This window comes from Pelobates fuscus, chromosome 5 (genome assembly GCF_036172605.1).
Source record: "Pelobates fuscus isolate aPelFus1 chromosome 5, aPelFus1.pri, whole genome shotgun sequence".
NCBI lineage: Eukaryota > Metazoa > Chordata > Amphibia > Anura > Pelobatidae > Pelobates > Pelobates fuscus.
The window spans coordinates 193037829-193057411 of record NC_086321.1 but is presented as its reverse complement, the minus strand read 5'-3'; the positions used below and the strand labels follow the sequence as shown (position 1 = coordinate 193057411).

General features: G+C 39.5%; 1 protein-coding gene across 2 annotated transcripts; it reads right to left on the bottom strand.

Annotated features, from left to right (window-relative positions):
- Window positions 1–8900: 8900 nt before the first annotated feature.
- On the bottom strand, window positions 8901–19422 carry HOMEZ (homeobox and leucine zipper encoding). 2 transcript variants are annotated; one of them, XM_063457150.1, is made up of 3 exons: window positions 19155–19422; window positions 16766–16831; window positions 8901–11162 (listed from the first exon to the last, which is right to left on the bottom strand). In XM_063457150.1, the coding sequence occupies exon 3, from the start codon at window positions 11028–11030 to the stop codon at window positions 9267–9269; it is 1764 nt and encodes a 587-aa protein (XP_063313220.1). In that variant the 5' UTR covers window positions 11031–11162; window positions 16766–16831; window positions 19155–19422; the 3' UTR covers window positions 8901–9266. The 2 variants fall into 2 exon arrangements, with proteins under 2 accessions (XP_063313220.1, XP_063313221.1); XM_063457151.1 differs by lacking the exons at window positions 16766–16831; window positions 19155–19422 and adding an exon at window positions 13032–13052.
- Between the last annotated feature and the right edge of the window lie 161 nt (window positions 19423–19583).

Sequence of the window (19583 nt, the reverse complement as noted above, 5' to 3'; positions counted from 1 at the left end):
AAATGTGGTGACAATATATGAAAACTAAAAAATGTAAATAGCTTCACATTTTCAAAATATTCTGATTTTTCCTGTATGAAAGTTAGTGATTGTATCTCAATTAAAAAAGCGTTTTAGATACAGTTTCTAACTCTGAACACACACACATATATATATATATATATATATATAGGTTTATAAACGATTGTAATATTAAATTTTATAGAGTCGAAATGTCTGTTGTCTGTTCACTCAATTGGGCAATGCAGTTGCTTTTCTCAGCCAGTCTCATTATGTGAAATGCAGTTAGACGGTTTACTCCTTTATTTTTAGTGGATTAAAATATATGCAAAAAGTAGTACACAAAAAATAATATAACCTATAGATCGTCACATTAGAAGTTTCTGCATGTTATAATTGCAACTTTCAGTTGTATTATTGAAGCAAACAAATTCAGCATAAAAAAATTATTTTAAAAAGTCCAGTATAACTAACTGTAAACTAACCCAATTTAGTCTTCAAGGCATACCAACTGTACAGGATGTAGGCATTTCCTAATTCTGTTCTAGTCAAGTTACTGAAAAAACCTGGCCCACTGGTATATCCCGAGGACTGGATGAGGAACCTCTGTAAATTCTTCCAAAACCTGTAAAATTTATGTATGGTATACATTGTGAAAAAATTATAAATTTAATGTAAAATTTGGCAGAAATTGGTAAAGAAACGGCCTGGTAAAAAGACTAAAAATGCCCCACATTAAAGTGAACCTGAAATCACTCCCGTATACATTGAATACACCGTAGATTACAAATGTACATGGTGTATTCAATGTAAAATATAGATTTACTCACTTTTCCTCTTTTCCAATGCCACCATATTCATGCTTCATGTGTATTACTCTGCATGTAACACCTACCTCCGGACCGTCCTCCACTCCGCCTGCGCTCCTCCCGAAGTCTTCTTTGTTTTGAATATTTTTTATTGTTTTCACAATATAAACGCATATATCAAACTGATTTGTGGTAAAGCAAGTAGTTGCCCGCGCAGGGGCATAAGCATCGGTAAATAAAGGTGCAAACATTTTGTCGCTTACGCAGAAGCGGATTTGTCATAGCCTGTATAACATAACATATTGGTTCGTATTGTCAACTGATCTATGCAATTAAATTGGATTACGGCTATATGTTTTAATAACTTAATCGTCTTTTCAGTATCTAGTGCCCATCACTCAGTGTTTTCTTGTATGAACTCTGCAAGGAAGCATGCAAGACATGTAACTGAATATGTGTACAGGCAAATGTTCTTCCAGAACAAAATAGTCCTCTCATAATGCGCGGTCTGATGTAGGCTGATGCTAACGATGCGGTCCTGGTAAAAGTGTATGCATACTACCACATTGTTTAACAGGCTGCGCTCAGTATAGTTAACTGTGTAAAGCGTAAGACTGTGAAGTGAGAACTTTAAAGCTTTTGTGGCTGAAGCGGTGCATTTGTCTGGCATTGTAGTAGTAGGCATTGCTGTAGTGCATCATAGCTATTAGCATTATGTCAATGTCATTAATTGCACGATAGGCATGCTATGGATTAGGTGTACAAATAGTAAAAATAATGACTTTTAAACTTTTAGCACATGGAGTACATTTGGTGTTAAGCTGCTGTGCAAGAATATATAATGGAGCTATCTGGTTATCCCATTGGGGAAATGTGACCGAACAACATGGCCGTTTTTATACTGAAGTAATAAACGTAAATACATCAATTTCGGCATGGGCTATGGTTCGCCATTCTCAACAGCTATATATCTATTCCGTGTGTGCATGCTGCGTTAAAGCCTTATATTTCTATAATGCGTTAAGTAAAGAAAAGCATATTCATGTCACTATAAACCATAAATACATCAACTTCCACCTGGGCAATGGCAGGCTATGCTCAACTTCTGGGTAACTATTCTGTGTGTGCTTGCTGCAAAAGTTAGGACCGTATAATTATATGTAAATGCTAAGGAAGCGGCTACATTAAAAGCTTAATGTGCGGGCAATTGATAGGGTACTGCGGTCCCTTCAGGTGCCTTTTAGCCTTTCAAATAGTTAGTAGACATATATGCAGATTTGTGCTTTGAGCGACTTCGCCTACTGACAAAGAGTGATCTTGAGATGTGCATAACCTAAAAGCATAGTAATATCTGAGTTAAAATGTATGCATGTTAACAGTCCCCCTTTAATGCAGCAGTTCGGCTATTAAGTAAGCAATAGAGACTAACACAGAGCTTCTGCCCGTGGGGGCACTGTGGCACAAATAGCCTATCAACTTTTAAATCTGATATAATTAATCTATTGCATTGTTATATGGTCCAGTATTAAGTTAATAAGCAGATATAATACTTGAATAATTTCAGCAGACCATTTGTGTTGTGTCATCTCAGGGCTTGGACCCTAGAACATAAAAAAGGTGAGTCCCTTCTCTGGAGGTGGTTTATCAGCTCCGCTGCGGGGGAAGGATCCCTCCTCCCACGGTATGTGGCTTCTCGGGTGGGCTTTTGCGCTTCGAGCTGGTTGCTCACTGCTTGGGCCCCCCCAGCGTCCCACAAGTAGCAAACCCCTCAGTTCCCCCCAGGGCTTGCCCCTGCTGTGCATCAGAGAGTCTCTTAGCATTGTGGGCACTCAGGGTCGGGAGCAGTCCGGCGGCCTCCCACCCCTGAAAAGTCCGCGGGTCCACCCGTCCCCTGCACATCCCCAACTCCTGCTGACCTCTGCTGGAGCTCCAGTCCTTGGACGCCTCACCCTTCTCCGGCCACATGCTCGGCGTCGGTGCGTGCCTCCCCAGCCACCAGTCCGCCGGGTGTCAGCACACCCCGGTACCGCAGGGCTCGCAGAGTTGGGGGCGTCTGCCCCTGGACCACCACCAAATCCTGGGGCCTAGACCAGCTCCTTGCCTGGCAGTTCTCCGCCCCGAGTGGTCCTTCTATGAGATCCGGTATCCTGGGGGTCCAGGTGACCCAGCATGGCTCTCAGCTGCGTGCGTGTGTCTGCCATCTTGGTTCCCCGTGGGAAGGGGCCCCGCGTCGCGCGGGCCTTCGCCCCCAGCCTCTGAAGGTCTGACTCATGGGCCGGGATCACCCCCACCGGCCGGGGGGGAAAGCGGGACCGGGCCGGCGTCCACCTCTCTCCCTCCATTGCCTTACAAGCTCCGCCGCCTCCACATGTGTGTAGGCCTTGTGCCGGACATTCGGGCTTCGCGGTTGCAGCGTGGGGAGCAGCTGCTTGTTCGGCGCTTGGGTTCTCCTTACATGCTGCCCCAGCTTCCTGTGCTCTTAAAGGGTAGTATTTCCTGGGCCTTTTTTTGGCTTTTTCCAGGCTGTTATGCCGTTCAGGGTCGGAGCTAGCACGGATGGCTGCCGCTCCGCGGCCTGGCCCCGCCCCCCCGAAGTCTTCTTTGAAAATTACACAAAATAACATTAAATAAAATTTAAATATAACCAGTAGTTTTGGCTGAATTGGTAATAAAATGTTTTAATGAAAACGGTCAAAATGCTTATAGTTAAGTACATTGAAGGATTTACTTTCTACAAATATATACTTTTGTGCAGTGATTATGGAGTCTGCAACTGGTATGAAAGTCATAGTCTGCTTCCCAGATTACATAGCTGAAAACAGACTTGCGTCCATCAAGTTCAGCCTTCCTCACATTTGTTTTTTGCTGTTGATCCAAAAGAAGGAAAAAAAAACCCAGTCTGAAGCACAAATCATCCTTTACTATATTTGTCTTATTGCTTCCAAAAATTAATGAGGCCTTTTCAAAATCAGGACTAATAAGTGGATTTAAATTGAATTTACTAGTTATGTAGAAGTTATTATGAGCAAAATTATGAAATAGCAGTTTTTCTTCATTTTTTCACCATTTTTTATAGATTTTATTTCATGATTAGCATTGTGGTAAGAATACATGGGGTTTCAGAAGAAACTAACAGGGCTAGTTCCTGAAAACTGGATTTTGTCTGTATGGACAAATCTGGTGAAGATGGTCAATTTCCATATTTACTACATCTAATTCTGGACAGAATTCGGCCAGTCCAATCAAACCTACAAAAATCAGCAGGATGCAATTGGTCTGGGGTTAATCCATCTCAAGAGATCCAGCATACCTTGCTTGACCGTTTTTAAAATTCCCAACTTTTTTTTTGAGTCATTATCTCTATCTATTGGTATTACAAAACTACCAGTTTTTTTGTTTTATTTCAATTGGTTTAACCACAGAGGCCATCTTTGTGTCATAGTGCATTACAAATTTTGGTTACACGGATGTTTACAGAAACCTCAATATCTCAGCTCAATATGGTCCTAGGTCCGTGGACCAAACACTGATCTCTAGAGCACATTACAATATAGCAGTACATATAAACATTTTGCACATTCGTGTTCCTTAGGGTTAGAAATTAAGTCTTAATGTAATACTCAAGATTGTTTCACATTTTGGTCAATTTATAATAAGAAGGGTTCAAGCTCAGTTCTAAATGTTTTTTGTTTTGTTTTTTAGATTAAGTTTACTGTGCATGCAGAACATTTCAGGTTGACGACTTCTCCAATTTATTTTCTATGGTTACGATAACGTGTAACTTTATTAAAATTTCTCCTCAGTTTTGAGTTGAAAATCTCTTGTAGGGGACCGGATCGGAACCAGATATTTTCACAGGTGTTTTTAATTTTTGTAATAATTAATATGGTGGCTGCCTAGCAGCATGATTAATCAACATACTGCTGAGGTTTTTATTTACGATGTGCCCACTGGCTGCTTGTGCTGCCAGCTGGCATTTAGTTCAGGCTAAAGATTTTAGCAGTCTGATATCTTCTGATCTGGTCAAATCCAGGTTAATTTTGAGTCTGCACCGACCATTCAAGATTGTTACATATTGTGACAAAAGTCTGGATTTTGCAGACAATGGCACCATCCTGTAGCAAATACTTTTGCCCCATTTACAATGGGGCTATTTGAACTTTAGTAAATAACCCTGCAAGTATTCAGCTGCGCAATACAGTATGTTACTTCCCCAGTTCTTTCAGTATGTTACTTCCCCAATGTAATATTGGAAAAGAAATATGTTGGTGATATAGTGACCTCTAGAGGAGTATAAAAAAAGCAGTCTGACAAAAGATGGTTTTATTAAAAATATATTATAAAAATAAAATAGGTTCCTTTTGACAAGAAATATATAATACACTAAATTTCCTGAATACACTGGTGCAGTATCAGTTTACACAACTGAAAATAATGTAAGTTGAATGTAATAGATACAGATGCCTTTGTTGTGTATACTTTATGTTGATGGCTACTTACCAGGGATGTGGAATTTTTATCGCCTGACACCTGGGACATGCAGCCATGTTTGGAAATGAAACTGGATTGCTTTGGTCTGATGCAAAGAGCATGTGGTCTGCATCTCGGTGTGAAGGGGGGGGGGGGGGGAGATAACAGTAAAAGCTCCATTGCAGTCTGGTACTAAAGAGTCAGAGAGCAGCCTGGGAAGTGGGTGGCTGTACTCTTACTGAATACTGGACCACAAGGGAGTGATTACTGTGATCTGCACCTATCGTAAGGGAAGACCAAATGCTCCCAACACTTGACCATCAGGAACTTTAACTCCCAATTGACTACCAGGGACCGTAGCACACAATGTGTGTGGATGTGAGCGCTCTGTTTTGCACCCTCCTGCTAAGCTTTCAACATGGAGGAAGGGGGGCAGCATGCACACACACACACACACACACCACATCAACACACAGCTAACAAACACCACACCTACACCCATGACAGACAGACAAACAATTTTAGAATGCTAGGAAATATTCATTATGAGACATCAATGAGAGTATCTGCATATTTGATGATCTCGGGAGTTTGTAGTTACTGTCCTGCAATGTAAGTCTAGATTAGTGATGGTGAAACTTTATGAGTCCACATACCCAAACTGCAAATCAAATCCACATTTATTTTTTTTAATTAAAAACTTAGTAGATATACCCAAATTGAATGCAGTCAAATTTTGCTGCATTTTTCACACCTTCTTTCCCAACCCAGTCTTTCTATGGCTGTCCAATCACAGACTTTCCAATTCAGCTCAAAGAACAGCAAGGCAGGCGCTTTGTGCAATTACCTGCCTTTTGAGTTGAGCTACATCAAGCTAAAAAAACATGAAGTAACAGGACCGGTTATCGGATTGACAATCAGGAGGTGTAACAAGGTTAAATTATAAATGTGACAATTTCTATTAAAATCGGCACTTTTTCTAACATGGGAAAAAAAGAGGACACACTTTGCACATAAAGCATTTCAGCAAGCTACAGCTTTAAACATGAAAACAGAAGTAAAGCAATTTGTGATATATGAGCGGAATGGTTATTTTAATTTAACTGCATTAATACAATTTTTAAAATAGAAACAAGAGACTATTTTCCAAAATGGTTTAATGGGGATTAATAATAAATACCTGGTTGTTCCAGTGGGAGGTAATGACTCCCTTGTGGTCCATTGGGGTTTAGTGGTAAATCTTTGGTTGACCAGCATGTTCTGCCACTCCGTCTGGTGTAGACAATATCAATCTCTCATTTCAGTCCAGTGCTCAGTTAGAGTACATGTTGGGAGTCCCAGTGGCAGCACTCTGGTTCCCTCTTACTGAGCATTGAAACCGCAAGGTAGCAATTAATACGGTCTGCGCCAAGCGGATGGAGCGCCAGCCCTGAGTACATGAGACATCGCAAACCTTTGGTGTGCCAGCAGAGAGACCTCAATGTGGCATAGATTCGCTATCAGTGACTACATGATAAATAGCTTGTCTCTAAAATACCTTTTTGGCTCATTGGTCCACAAAGGACTGGCAACACACAAAACATCCGTACACAGTGTGGGCACACACATTCTACATACACAGAGCCAACACACATTACACTATCGGAAGGACAACATAGGAAGAGCCTACAGGAGGGCACTGGGTGAGTCATTCAGGGTTATTCACAAAAGTCCAAATGGGAGGTGGTGGCAGGACTTGAGACTATACAATTTTTTTTTCAGATAAGGAATTTCTCCTTAATTTTTCCATTAGGATTTCATTCATGAGAATTCTTCGTTTAGTGAAGCAACAGCCACAATCTGAAATTGTTTTTTGCATCAGGACAGGTAGACTGGTATGATAGACAAATAGCTTGGACTACCACTTAAGTCCCTTGTACAAGTAGAAAAAAAAAAATCCACACCCCTGCGTGCACGGTTTTATACACAAATACATAGCTTTTGTACTGTATGAAGTTGTGGCCATTTAAAATAGTGACAGCAAAGTGTTCTTTTATAAAAAGTGGTTATATTCCACTGTCTAAGACAATGCTGCAAAATAAGCTTTCACATACAAATCCAAAACAAATAAATTGAACTTTAGTATAATCTGTACATAAGGAACCCAATTTACATTTCCATAAACTTTCATTTACTAATCTAATATAAATTAAACATAAAAACAGTCTGAATGACAAATAGGAAGTAATATTACAAAAGCAACATACAAGGAAGTTGGATCAGATAATGTTTGCTAGTGTATGCTATGACTCTGTTTTATAGATCGATAAGATTTTGGTTGAAATGGACAATGAAGTCCACTGTTGCTCATCTGCCCAAGATTGCCCATCCATAGGTTTAAGAATATCACGAGCAGTCTGAGTCGTTTAGACATCTGTGTGTATAAGCCCTGCCATGGGTTGGAAAATAATCATGCTGCTAACAAAAAAAAACAAACAAACATTTTTTAAATGCAATGATATGGAAGATAGAAGTCACCTGGAGTTTTGTGGCAAGAAATTATAGCTGTAGCTTCAGTCCTCAAAAAAAGTCAAATAATATAGGTCAATAAAAGATATATTGAAACGTGAAATTCTTATGAATGTACCAGATGTAAAACACATTCAATCCAGAATGGAGAAAGAGGAATTCATGTACTATACAGATCTGGGTTTTTTTTTTTTAATTGTTGTAGCATCATTTTTCAAATAAACAAATATCCCAGTTGGTTCACAACTGAAACTAAGTTCCTTTTAATATAGGTCATTTACTAATTTAGAGGTAATTGGGACCCTCCTACTATGTTGCCGTGCATGTGTTACAGAACAGGATCTTCGGTCCTATTTAGGCCTTGTGGTTTTTGAAACTGCAATGAAAAATCATTGGTACTAAGCAATTCTAAAGTCCTTCCAAAATATTTAAAGGATAAATCTATGCACCATAATCACTACAGCCAGCAGGCTGTAGTGGTCAGGCTGCTCAGAATGCTACTTTAACCTGCAAAATTACAGGTTACACGGTTTTTAAAATACACACTTTTGATAGTACTATTTTATCAACCTCAAAAGGAAGAGTGCCTGAGCGGCCTTGCTAGAAATAATTTGTTAATTTAAGGTTCTGCAGTGCATCTACATGTATTTTACAGCATTAATTTGCTTGTATGAATTAATTAGTACTCGCATTTCACAGATGCCATCAATAAACCATGTCTAAACAAATTTAAAACCGTAACCAGTAATTGTCTAGGATACAGCAGATTAATGGGGGGGAGGGGAGAGGGTGTAATAATATCAGCAGCTTTAACCGTGGCAACATTGCTTTTTTAACATTTGTGTGACATCACTGCAAATGTTTATCACACCTGCATGTAAAATTATTTCTGCAGAAAGGGATGCAATCTTCTTGGCGGTTTACTTTACTGATAAAATAAGCATTTACCTTAATTTGCTAATTTCAATGTGCATTTCACGTGAAATGATGAACAGCCTCTGTGAGAATTTCAGTTATATCAGATGCATGACTTAACCCCTTAAGGACCAAACTTCTGGAATAAAAGGGAATCTTGACATGTCACACACGTCATGTGTCCTTAAGGGGTTAAACTGTAATTTAGGTACAAATAGAGCAGGATCTTATTATTATCACAAGTAGTAAACACTACATTTAAGGCATATTTCCTTTTGCCTTTCTTTTTTATGGTTTTACTAAAAAATATCCTATGCATAGGAAGTAATTATTTGCACTTACCAAACAACTTCTACTGTGGCACTGTATATATAAAAATAAAAAAATATTGAGATAAGTAAAAGGCACACTCTGAGCACCTTAACCACAACAGGATATTGTCGTGGGAAAGGTGCTAGGAGTCTTTCCCCTGTTTTCTGTTAAACCATTTTGGTCTCCTAGCACCATAACCAATACAATGAGCTGTGGTGGTTATGGTGCTTAAGGTGCATCTGTAAAGATGAACTAATCCTGGATAACTACATCATACTCATCTTCCTCCTCTACCTCTAGTTTATCATAATCCTCTATCATGTCTTCATCTTCTTCTTCTTCTTCCTCCCCCTCCTCCCCCTCCTCGTCCTCCTCTTCTTCTTCTTCCCCTTCCTCTTCCAGGCAAAGCTCTACTTCAGCTGGTTCACTTTTACGACAAAACCAATCTAGCACTTGCTCACGACTTAACCCAGATTCTGCAGCCAATGACTGGCAATCATCTTCCTTGATGTGGTGGTGAACTGACCAGTATCTTTCCAAAACACCATAGTCCACCTGAGAGAAAGTAGCAAGCATGGGAGATGGGGTAGGAGGACATGTCTTTGCTGTTGTCTGCAGATCAGGTGGAATAATTTGCCCTTCTGTCCTTGAACCGTCTGTAAAAGGAGGAATTGTGCCTGGCATGTCTTGTCCAGGCTGCATGACTGTGTGCACTGTCCCTGAAGAAGATATCAATGTAATAACCATGTTATCAGGAGCCTTTTCTGTGATTGAATCTGAAGATTTATTGGAGATATATCCACCCTGAACTTCCGGTGCCTGTATTGGTACAGCTCCTGTGGGCTGAATGGACAGTTTTATGTCTTTGAAATCAGCCACTGGTGTTACATTTCCCGAAACCGGGCTTCCTGAAAGTTTTGGGTCAAATGGTTTTCCATTTGTAACTAGATGCTGAGGTTCATCCAGCCAGCTGGGCCGCCCCTGAGCATTGTCCCGGAACCACTTGAGCTGTCCATGTTTGAGTGCATAACGGGTATCTCCAAACCACTGGATAATATCTGACCTTGGAAGGCCAGTGATCTCCTCAAGCATTTTGTAGTCTTCACGGCATGCCCACTGGCACTTTAAGAAAAATGATTTGAGAACTGCTAGCTGTTCTTTGGTCTTTCGCTGACGTTTTGAGCCTCCACTGTTTTGCTCTTGGTATCCATAACCTTGAGCTGACATGAGACCATCTGTAGTGCAAGATGGTTTCTCCATTCTCTTGCAGTGTTCCTCATCAGATAGGTAGCTTGCTGTAGCTGGGCTAGCTTGTGTCTCATTAACTCCAAAAATGTGACCAGCAACAGGAATTCTTGATGTGTTCCTCAGTTCCGACTGAGAGTCTGCACCAATAGATAAATCTGGTACATGCTGTCCATAAGTGTCTGAATGATCATTGATCCTAGATAGGCTAGGAATTTTACGTTCTGTGTTAAACATATTAGCCCTAGATTTCTCTGCCTCTAATGTAGGATAGTACATTCTCATCTTCTTGGCCTCTGGCGTAGCATCACATGTGATTTGTGAACGTAAAGCAGAGTTGACTTGTTCCCTTGATTCAGCTGTTGAAACACATGCTGCTGGTTTCTCTGGGCTCTGAAAAATATATTTTTTTGCCATGGCAACAAGAGGTTTGAAGTGTAGCTGGTCCTGACTGTACATGAGACGTGAGCGTGTCTCTTCAATCTCTTCTGATGACCAGCTAATACCACAGCGGATCCTCTGTACCATAAACCAAGTCTTTACCTTTTCCATCTGTAGCCCACAACGCAAGCAAAGTAAAGCAATTTCTGGCATGGTGGGATAAGGGAAGTAACTAAAGGTGTGCAGTAGCTCTGGGTGATCATCTAATTCATTGGTCAACTCTGCCTGAGTCCATATCAGCTGTATGTTATCAGAAATAGGTGGAAGGCAGACAAGGAGCGAAGTGCCTCCAGGGCACATGCCTGAATCCTTGGTGGTTGTTGGAGACATTTTCAACTTTTGGAAATGATTCACTTTAATCCGTATACTTTTACAGAGAAAGCAATCCACGGTACCAAGAGAACTTGAGACCACAGTTTTCAAGGAGGGGAAACTTGTCCCTTTCCAGAATCACTGGATCATCTGCAGAGACAAAAAAAAAAAAAAAAAGTTTGTGATTTATATTCAAAATATTTTATATAGACTAGATAATGTTCTGATTGTGACAGACAGAACTCATCAGCCGATTTATTTGTGCAAATTAATCTTTTATCCAAACAATTAAATGTTTAATACATTTTTGCCTCATATTCATGCTGTATTTTTCTCCACATTAACATCTTTTGTACAAGTCTCCCCTTAGCCATGCCTCCAATTTTCACAATACATCTTTCTTAAATAATACAGTTTCAAAAAGAAAGTAAAGTGAAACAGCTTTTCAAATCAGATTACATTCCCTTTAAGATATGTTAGCCTGACAGCATGCTTTTCAGATATGTTTTGCCCTTTTCTTGGCTGTGCCGTAACGTGCAGGAAAAACAGAACAGTTTAACTTGGGGATGGTGTGGGAGTTTCTGTTATTATAGATCCCTCCCTCACTCTCCATGTTATTCTATTTTTTTGGTAAATCATATTTTATTGAGTTTTTCCACAGAAAACATTTCCTGTACATGATACAATTATACAATTTTCAATGTTTTCAATTCATAGTACTGTTCACACATTTATGTCAGTTTAAAACATTTTAATTAAAGAAGCACCGTCATACCGAACTTACCTTGTCCCAATCGCTTCCTCTCTCAGGATCTGTTCTTCTTTTCTTTCTAACTTATCTAGTTTTCTTTAAAACTTAAGACAAAATAGGGACTACTTTGTCATATGTATTTTTCCCTATGCTTGATCCGCTCTGACCCACTTCCTGTGGGTCAAAGAAATTTTCTCACAATACTCACCCTTTACTCTCTGATCTTGTGATGCCTCCCTTCAGTATTGCCGAACGTCGTCACATAGACAGGAAGCTGGTGATACTACCAAATTTCGTCCTAACAGAATGAGAACAGTTTGTCCTTTCGTGTTAGGATGCAATTCGGTACCTTTCGTTCGGATCAGAATTTCATTCAAATGAAATTCAGATCCTATTCGTGCCGCGGCTGCATATTTTAGCCGCTTAGTAAATAGCTCCCTAATTCTCCCTAGTAGGAAACTACACTGAACAAAATTATAAAACGCAACACTTTTGTTTTTGCCCCCATTTTTCAAAATTCTCGGGCAACAGCTCTGGATGACATTCCTGCAGTCAACATGCCAATTGCACGCGCCCTCAAAACTTGTGACCATCTGTGGCATTGTGCGGTGTGATAAACCTGCACATGTTAGAGTGTCCAGCCTAAGGCACACCTTTGCAATAATCATGCTGTCTAATCAGAATCTTGATATGCCACACCTGTGAGGTGGATGGATTATCTCAGCAAAGGAGAAGTGCTCACTAACACTGATTCAGAAAGATATGTGAACAATATTTGAGAGAAATCTTTGAGTTCACCTCATGAAAAATGGGGGCAAAAACAAAAGTGTTGCATTTATTATTTTGTTCAGTGTAGTTTCCTAATTCTCCCTGGTCGTTCAGCCTAATTTACTAACACCAAGTAAAGATTACTTAGTATTAGTAATTAAGGGAGATTAAAATCTCCCTTCTGCCCCTACTCGTTATGCCACAAGTAGGGGCATGTCTACTAAACAGTAAGCGGTTGCATAAAAAAAGCTCCCCCTTTAACAATAAAAAGTGGTACATGGTGGGGCACCTATTAAAATAACTAGCGGAGGGACACTGTGTCCTATTCAACTAAATAGGGGACACAGGATCCCCCCTCCTCCCAACCCATGAGCGGCGGGTGAGGGGCCCTAAATGACAATAAAGGGGGAGGATGGGGGACCTATTAAAGACCTACCCTAAATATACTGAGGGGGAGCAATAAAACGAAATACCTGTAAATAAAATAAAATCATACTTACCATTTGATGGTTAGCGGATTTTCATTCCTCCCCTCCCCCCCCATGACTCCTCTCCTGCAACTGTCAAAAATAAGTTCTCAGTGAATACTTTTCTGGCAACTTATTTTATTACTCCTACTTATACTCTATGTGTAGCGAATATACCCCACTCCCTCTAGCATGTAAGCTCATTGAGCAGGGCCCTCAACCCCTCTGTTGCGACACCTCTGTTCCTGTGCGTCCATTTGACTGGTTACAATTACGTGTCTGTTAGTCCACCCATTGTACAGCGCTACGGAATTTGCTGACGCTATATAAATAATAAAACAATCATAATAATTAGCCTGTGCATAGGACAATGATACATAGGTTTAAGTTTGTGTTCAAATATATTATCATTATTATACCACTAGTGGGCAAAATAAACACAAAATATTATTGGTCTTTAAAATGTAATATGTGCTTGATGGAGTGGTGTCTTTCTGATAGGAAATACTAAGCCACAAGTAAACAACACTGTAGAATATCCACATGTTGTACACTACCGATCACCTAATGCATGTGTCATTTTAATGAAATTATCCCCAGTACTGTATGTGCTGCTCTAGCACAGTAAACAAAGTTCAGCAATAGTGGCTCTTAGTTACAATACACATGCATAAAAATGTTTTTTTTATATTGTCGTTTGTCCCTCTTATATTTTTATTTTCTTAGTTTATATGAATTCTTACTCGCTTTTGCTAACAGAGCCCTAGTTTCACATTAAGCAACATTTTCTGTTAGGAAAAAAAAAAAGCAAGTTCCCCTGCATGTTCTGTTTGGGGGAAGGGAGTCACAGAGCAGGCAAAGGAAAACACACCACAGGGAGTGTTGCCCTTGTATATCCTCCCCCATCTCTTTAATGGGAGAACAAAAGGTTAACTCCACCTCTATTATGTCCACCCAGTCAAGACTGTCAGGGTCCTTTTGTCTTTTTACCCATTATGTTAGATGAACAGGACTTTAGGATTTGACCTCCTCTGGGAGACTAACACAGCCTCATCTCTCCACCCCAACCCCTACTCATCTTCTGACTATTGGTTTCACACAGATCAATACTTTTTGCAAAGACAGGATAAACACACAGATGGGATATATGTCCACATGCATAGACAGATGGAGGAAGGAGTCTCAAAATGTGTCATTTATGTCTACCAACTATGCCCACATAGCCTTTAGATCTCTAACTCTGACATCCACCCATTTAGTGGATGAATTGCACTGAAACGTGCAATCCTGTAACTTTAGCCTTTTTAAAATGTGAAAAGAAAAATGAACACAAATAGGCTAAAGGTTGACTTTACAAGCAACATACACAGGAATGAAACAGTTAGATATCAAATAGCAGCTACTGCTACACTTTGTAGAAGAATATAATAAATCTCAAACCTGGTTGTCACTCTAGGCTTTATTTACTAAGCAGAGAGTTTGAACAAGATGCAAAGGTTAGCCAAATATTGTACAGCTCTGCAGTACCTACCAGAGCACTGTAATCTTGTTATAGAAAAACAAACAAACAAACAAAAAAAATCTGCATCTGCTTCTGGTCCAAATGAAGGCATAAACTCCAACTTGAAGTGTCTCAATTATGTTTAAAACAAAAACAAATAAGATTGTGTAAGCAATATTGGCCTCAATGTTGTATATTGTCAATTCATCACAACTCACTGTTCATTGAATAACCCCACACACTTTTTTATCTTGTATCATCATACTTATCCATCATTGAAGCCAACCAGTGGGATAAAACGGAAGTGCTTGAGGGAGTTAAGTAGGGATCAATCACCAATTCAAGAAGTTACATTATCATATTTATAGAGGCAAACAGATTCTCTACTACTTTTACAATAGACAAATAGACTTAAAGGTACACTCCAGACCCCTAAAGCACGTTAGCTTGCTGCAAATCCTTGTGTGAAGAGTGTGTTCTATTTTTTTCCATTTTGCAAACAGAGCAGATTTTAATAGAAAATTACACTTTTATAAATTATACTGGTTACACCCTCTTGGCTTTTAAAGCTGACAACAGGTTCTGTTACTTCCTTGTTTGGTTAGCTTATTTGCACTGAACTCAAGAGGCAGCAATTGCCCAGAGCACCTGCCTTACAAAGACTTCTCATTGAGCTGCACTGGGAAGTCTGTGATTCGACAGTCACAGAAAATCTAGGTGGGTTTAGAAGAGGAGGGCTTGCACAGGCAGCAGACAAGACATCTGCACGTTTAGAAAGCTGTTTTTCAGAGGAGATGGTACTTGCCATTAGGAGTTTTATTTCTTATCTTCAGCCCCAAAAAACACTTGATTAGCAAAAAAAAAAAAACAAGCACCACAATATAAACGTAGATCCATGTTCACCCTGCAATGGCTCTGCGAATAATGAGCACTCCAACAGGTAAGTCTTACTTCTCTCGAGACTTTTTGTGGTAATATGTTATAATAGATAGTAACATATTATAATTAACCCCTTAAGGACGCAGGAAATTGTCCAAGTTTAGAATAAAACAAAACAAAAAAAAAACTTTGATTTTAAGCTATATTTTTATTCCATCATAATGTAAGGGTTTCTCTTCAAGTGCCAGGTATATATTATATAGTTTTTTTTTGTTTTGTTTTTTTATAAAGGACAGAAAGGGCGTACATTTAATATCCTATACGTATACCCAACATGTCAATAAAATTGTAAAAATTTCGAAAATGGTTTTGCTTATAATTTTTACACATCCAGTGCAACTAATTAAAAATAACTCAAAATAGAATCATATATCAGTCCTGGTTATTAAATGCCCAATATGTTTATATCTAAATTAATTTTTGATAGTTAATGCTAACCTTATACCAACCTCCACACAGACACTATACCAAACATACCCTTACCCAATGCCTATCCTAAACGCACCCTTAACTTTAACCCTACAACAGCATTAAGCCATACCCGGCATTAACCCTTAACTGAACCCTATCCCAATACTAAGTGTAACCCTACCCTACTCCTAACCTCAAGGTAACCCTTTGCCAATATCAATTCTGTTATTAGAAATTGATTTGACTATTAAACACAGTATATAATGGTATGTTGCCACAATGTACTGGCAGTTTTCAGAATTACACTTGTAGTGTAATTCTGAATGAGCCTGGTTCCCAGACGAATATAAAGGTGGAAAGCTGGCAAATCGATCCAAAGGCTTATCAGGAGCCGATAAAACTTATTAGCTTGAGGCAAACGTTTTCTAAAATTTTACTAAAAAAGGGGCAATCAGTATGCACATTCCATTGTTGACTCCTCCCATTTTCCAACATTTTTTAGGACAGAACACTTTGATAAATTTCCCCCACCATGTCATGTTTATAGCGCAAGCAAAAATTGTACTCCAGGCACTCAAGGGTTAATCTTGCAGCAGATTTATTGGAGAAAAGGACAAAAAGTGCATGTTTATAGCGCAATCCTGGAGCAAGTCACTGCGTGGGACAAATCAGCTTTCTAACTGCCAATGGAAGGGATGCAGCTATTTTTAACCTTACCTGGTATCTACATACGGTTTTAAAGGGGGTGTTGATTTTATTTATTTATTTTTTACAGTGATGGCCATTATCACTACATTCCTCGAGGACAACTTCAGGAGGCATTTTTGGATAGATTTCTGTATAACAATATTAATAAAGGGTGGCAAAACAAATTACATTATAAATGATATGCAGTGTAATAGGAATACAGTCTTACCTTGAAATGTAAAACAATTTGCATTTCTTCATTTATCTTTGTTACAGATAATTTTCAGATTTCGAGCTGTTAAAAAAAAAAAAAACAAGAGAGAGAGAGAAAAAAATATATATTTTTGACTGTAATAGAAATTTGTAATGCATGCTTATTTTTAAGGAAGTCCAGAAAGGCCAGGTATTTGTAATAGTTTTTCAGTATTGTTATCAACAAGTCAGAAAAGAATCTTAAAAATACATGACCTCTTTGAGCATTCATATGTTTTAGCATATGTTTTCTTATAAATAGTCTCATCTCAAATTAGCTGGCATGGATGTCAAGTGAGGAAAAATACAAATGCAGCTTAAAGAGATACAATAGGCATCATAACAACTTGAGCTTAATAAAAAGGACCACAATAGTGCCAGGAAAACAAACTCGTTTTCCTGGCACTATAGGCTCTATGGGTCCCCCCCACTCTCAGGGGCCCCTTCCTGAAGGGGGAGGAAGGGGTTAAACTCTTACCTTTCTCCAGCGCCGAGCTCCCTCGGCGCTGGGGAACTCTCCTCCCGCTGCCGACGTCATCCACCGAATGGCATGCGCGGCAAGAGCCGCGCGCGCATTTAATCAGTCCATAGGAAAGCATTTCTTAATGCTTTCCTATGGACGGCAGCGTCTTCTCACCGTGAAAATCACAGTGAGAAGCGCGGAGACAGCCACTAGAGGCTGGATTAACCCTCACTGTAAACATAGCAGTTTTTCTGAAACTGCTATGTTTACAGCTGCAGGCTTAACCCTAGATGGACCTGGCACCCAGACCACTTCATTGAGCTGAAGTGGTCCTTTAAGCAGATTTTGTGCATAGATCATGTACATGCAGTCTCGCTACTCAATAATCTGCCATTTTGGAGTTAAATCACTTTTGTTTCTGTTTATGCAACCCTAGCCACACCTTTACTAGCTGTGACTCACACAGCCTGTATGAAAAAAAAAAGGTTTCATTTCCAATCAGATGTAACTTACTTTAAAGTTTTTATCTCCTGCTCTGTAAACTGAACTTTAAACACACTCAGAAGGCTCATGCAGGGTCTAGAATGTATTAACAGAGCAGGAGAGAATTCTAAATTAAACAGAATGTGCAGTAAAGTTAGTTAAACCATTAGAGCTATCTTTACAGGAAATGTTTAAGAAGGCTGTGCAAGTCACTTTCAGGGAAATGTGACTAGGGCTGCATAAGCAAAGTGATTGAACTCCTAAGTGGCAAAGAATTGAGCAGTGAAACTGCATGGGTATGATTTATGCTATGCACCATAACTGCTTCATTGAGCTAAAGGTGTTTTGATGCCTACAGGGTTTTGTTGTTTTTTTTCTTGTTTAAATAAATAAATAAAGCAAGGTATTTTCTTTACGCAGGCTAATTTACTGCTCTACTGTTTTGAAACTTTGTTAAATGCTCAAACACAAATTGTCAACTGTCTGCTCTTTTATTATGAAATAAAAAGAAGAAAGATTTGAGTTAAAAAAAAACATGGGAAATTGGGATGTGCAGATAGAGAAGATGAAAAACAATTAATGCACAAAAACTACTACATTTGTGGTTTTGGTGCTTAGTGGCCTTTTAATATAAACATCCACACCAATCAATCAAAACTTATATGCATCAAACTGCACTACTAGTTTACTGTGTATTATTGGCATTATTTACCTTTGTTTTAAATAAAATCAATTACTTTTCCAAATCAGAATGTAGTTGGGACTAGAATTTACTTTTGAAAATAGAATCTGCACTTCTAGTGATCTAGAATGAGAACGAGATGAATTATTGTTTAACTTTTACTTTTGTAACCAGAGAATTTTCCTGGTACCCAAGAAGATAATAAGGTTTGCAGTAGTATATAGTGAAACCATGTATTTAGCTGTGTTGGCCAAACATGTCGTTGCATAGATCATGTCTGCCTTTGGTATAAACAGAGTAATGTGTGGCCTTCCAATAACTGGCATTTAGACACAAGGCAGGAGCATGCAGGTAGAGAAACAAGTTTCAGGACAAAGTTTGGGATTAAAAACATGTAGGAACAAATCTGTAGGCAGGCCAGCAGCATGTAGTAAGACAAATATGACAACGATCTAATTGAAGAAATGACATAGGATGGGTGGGACATAAATACATATGAGAAGGGGCTGGGGTTAGAGAAGAGAGAAAAAATAAGAGGGAGGGGCAGGAATAAATCAGAAATCAACACTGACTGGATGGAGGGAAGATTGAGAGGCTCTGGAGGATGAACAGCCCATGTGGGTAAACAGTGTAGCTTTCTATTCAGGAAGGCCAGGGTTACCCAGTGTTTGGGACAGAGGAAGTGGGGGGATACAGATGTCAGAGATCACAGGGTTACACAATCAGCTCACATCTTACCACGAATGCCAACGTTCTATAGTATGCATCCCGTCACTGGAAGAGTCTACACATTACAGATCGGGCAGCAGTCCATGGGCGTCTCTTAGAGGGGTCTCGGTATTCAGGAAAAGGCACTCTAGTCAGGGCTCCGTGTGACACTCTCTGCTGAGTAGAGCGCCGGGAGATCTGACTATACTGTAGTCTTCTTTCCAGACGTTCTCACAATGTCCCCAGCTGGTATGGTTTCTTTTAGAACAGTCTCTTAGGCCTCGCCGTTGCCTGGCACTCTCTCTAGCATGGAGAGCTCGCTCATTGGTAGCACTTACAGGAAGGGAGGGCCGTCTGAGTGCAGTGTGATTGGGTCCATGGGATGTGACCCTGACTTACTGGGAGGAGTGAGCGTTGCCACTCAATGAAATCATAATACACACTGGGACCGACACATGG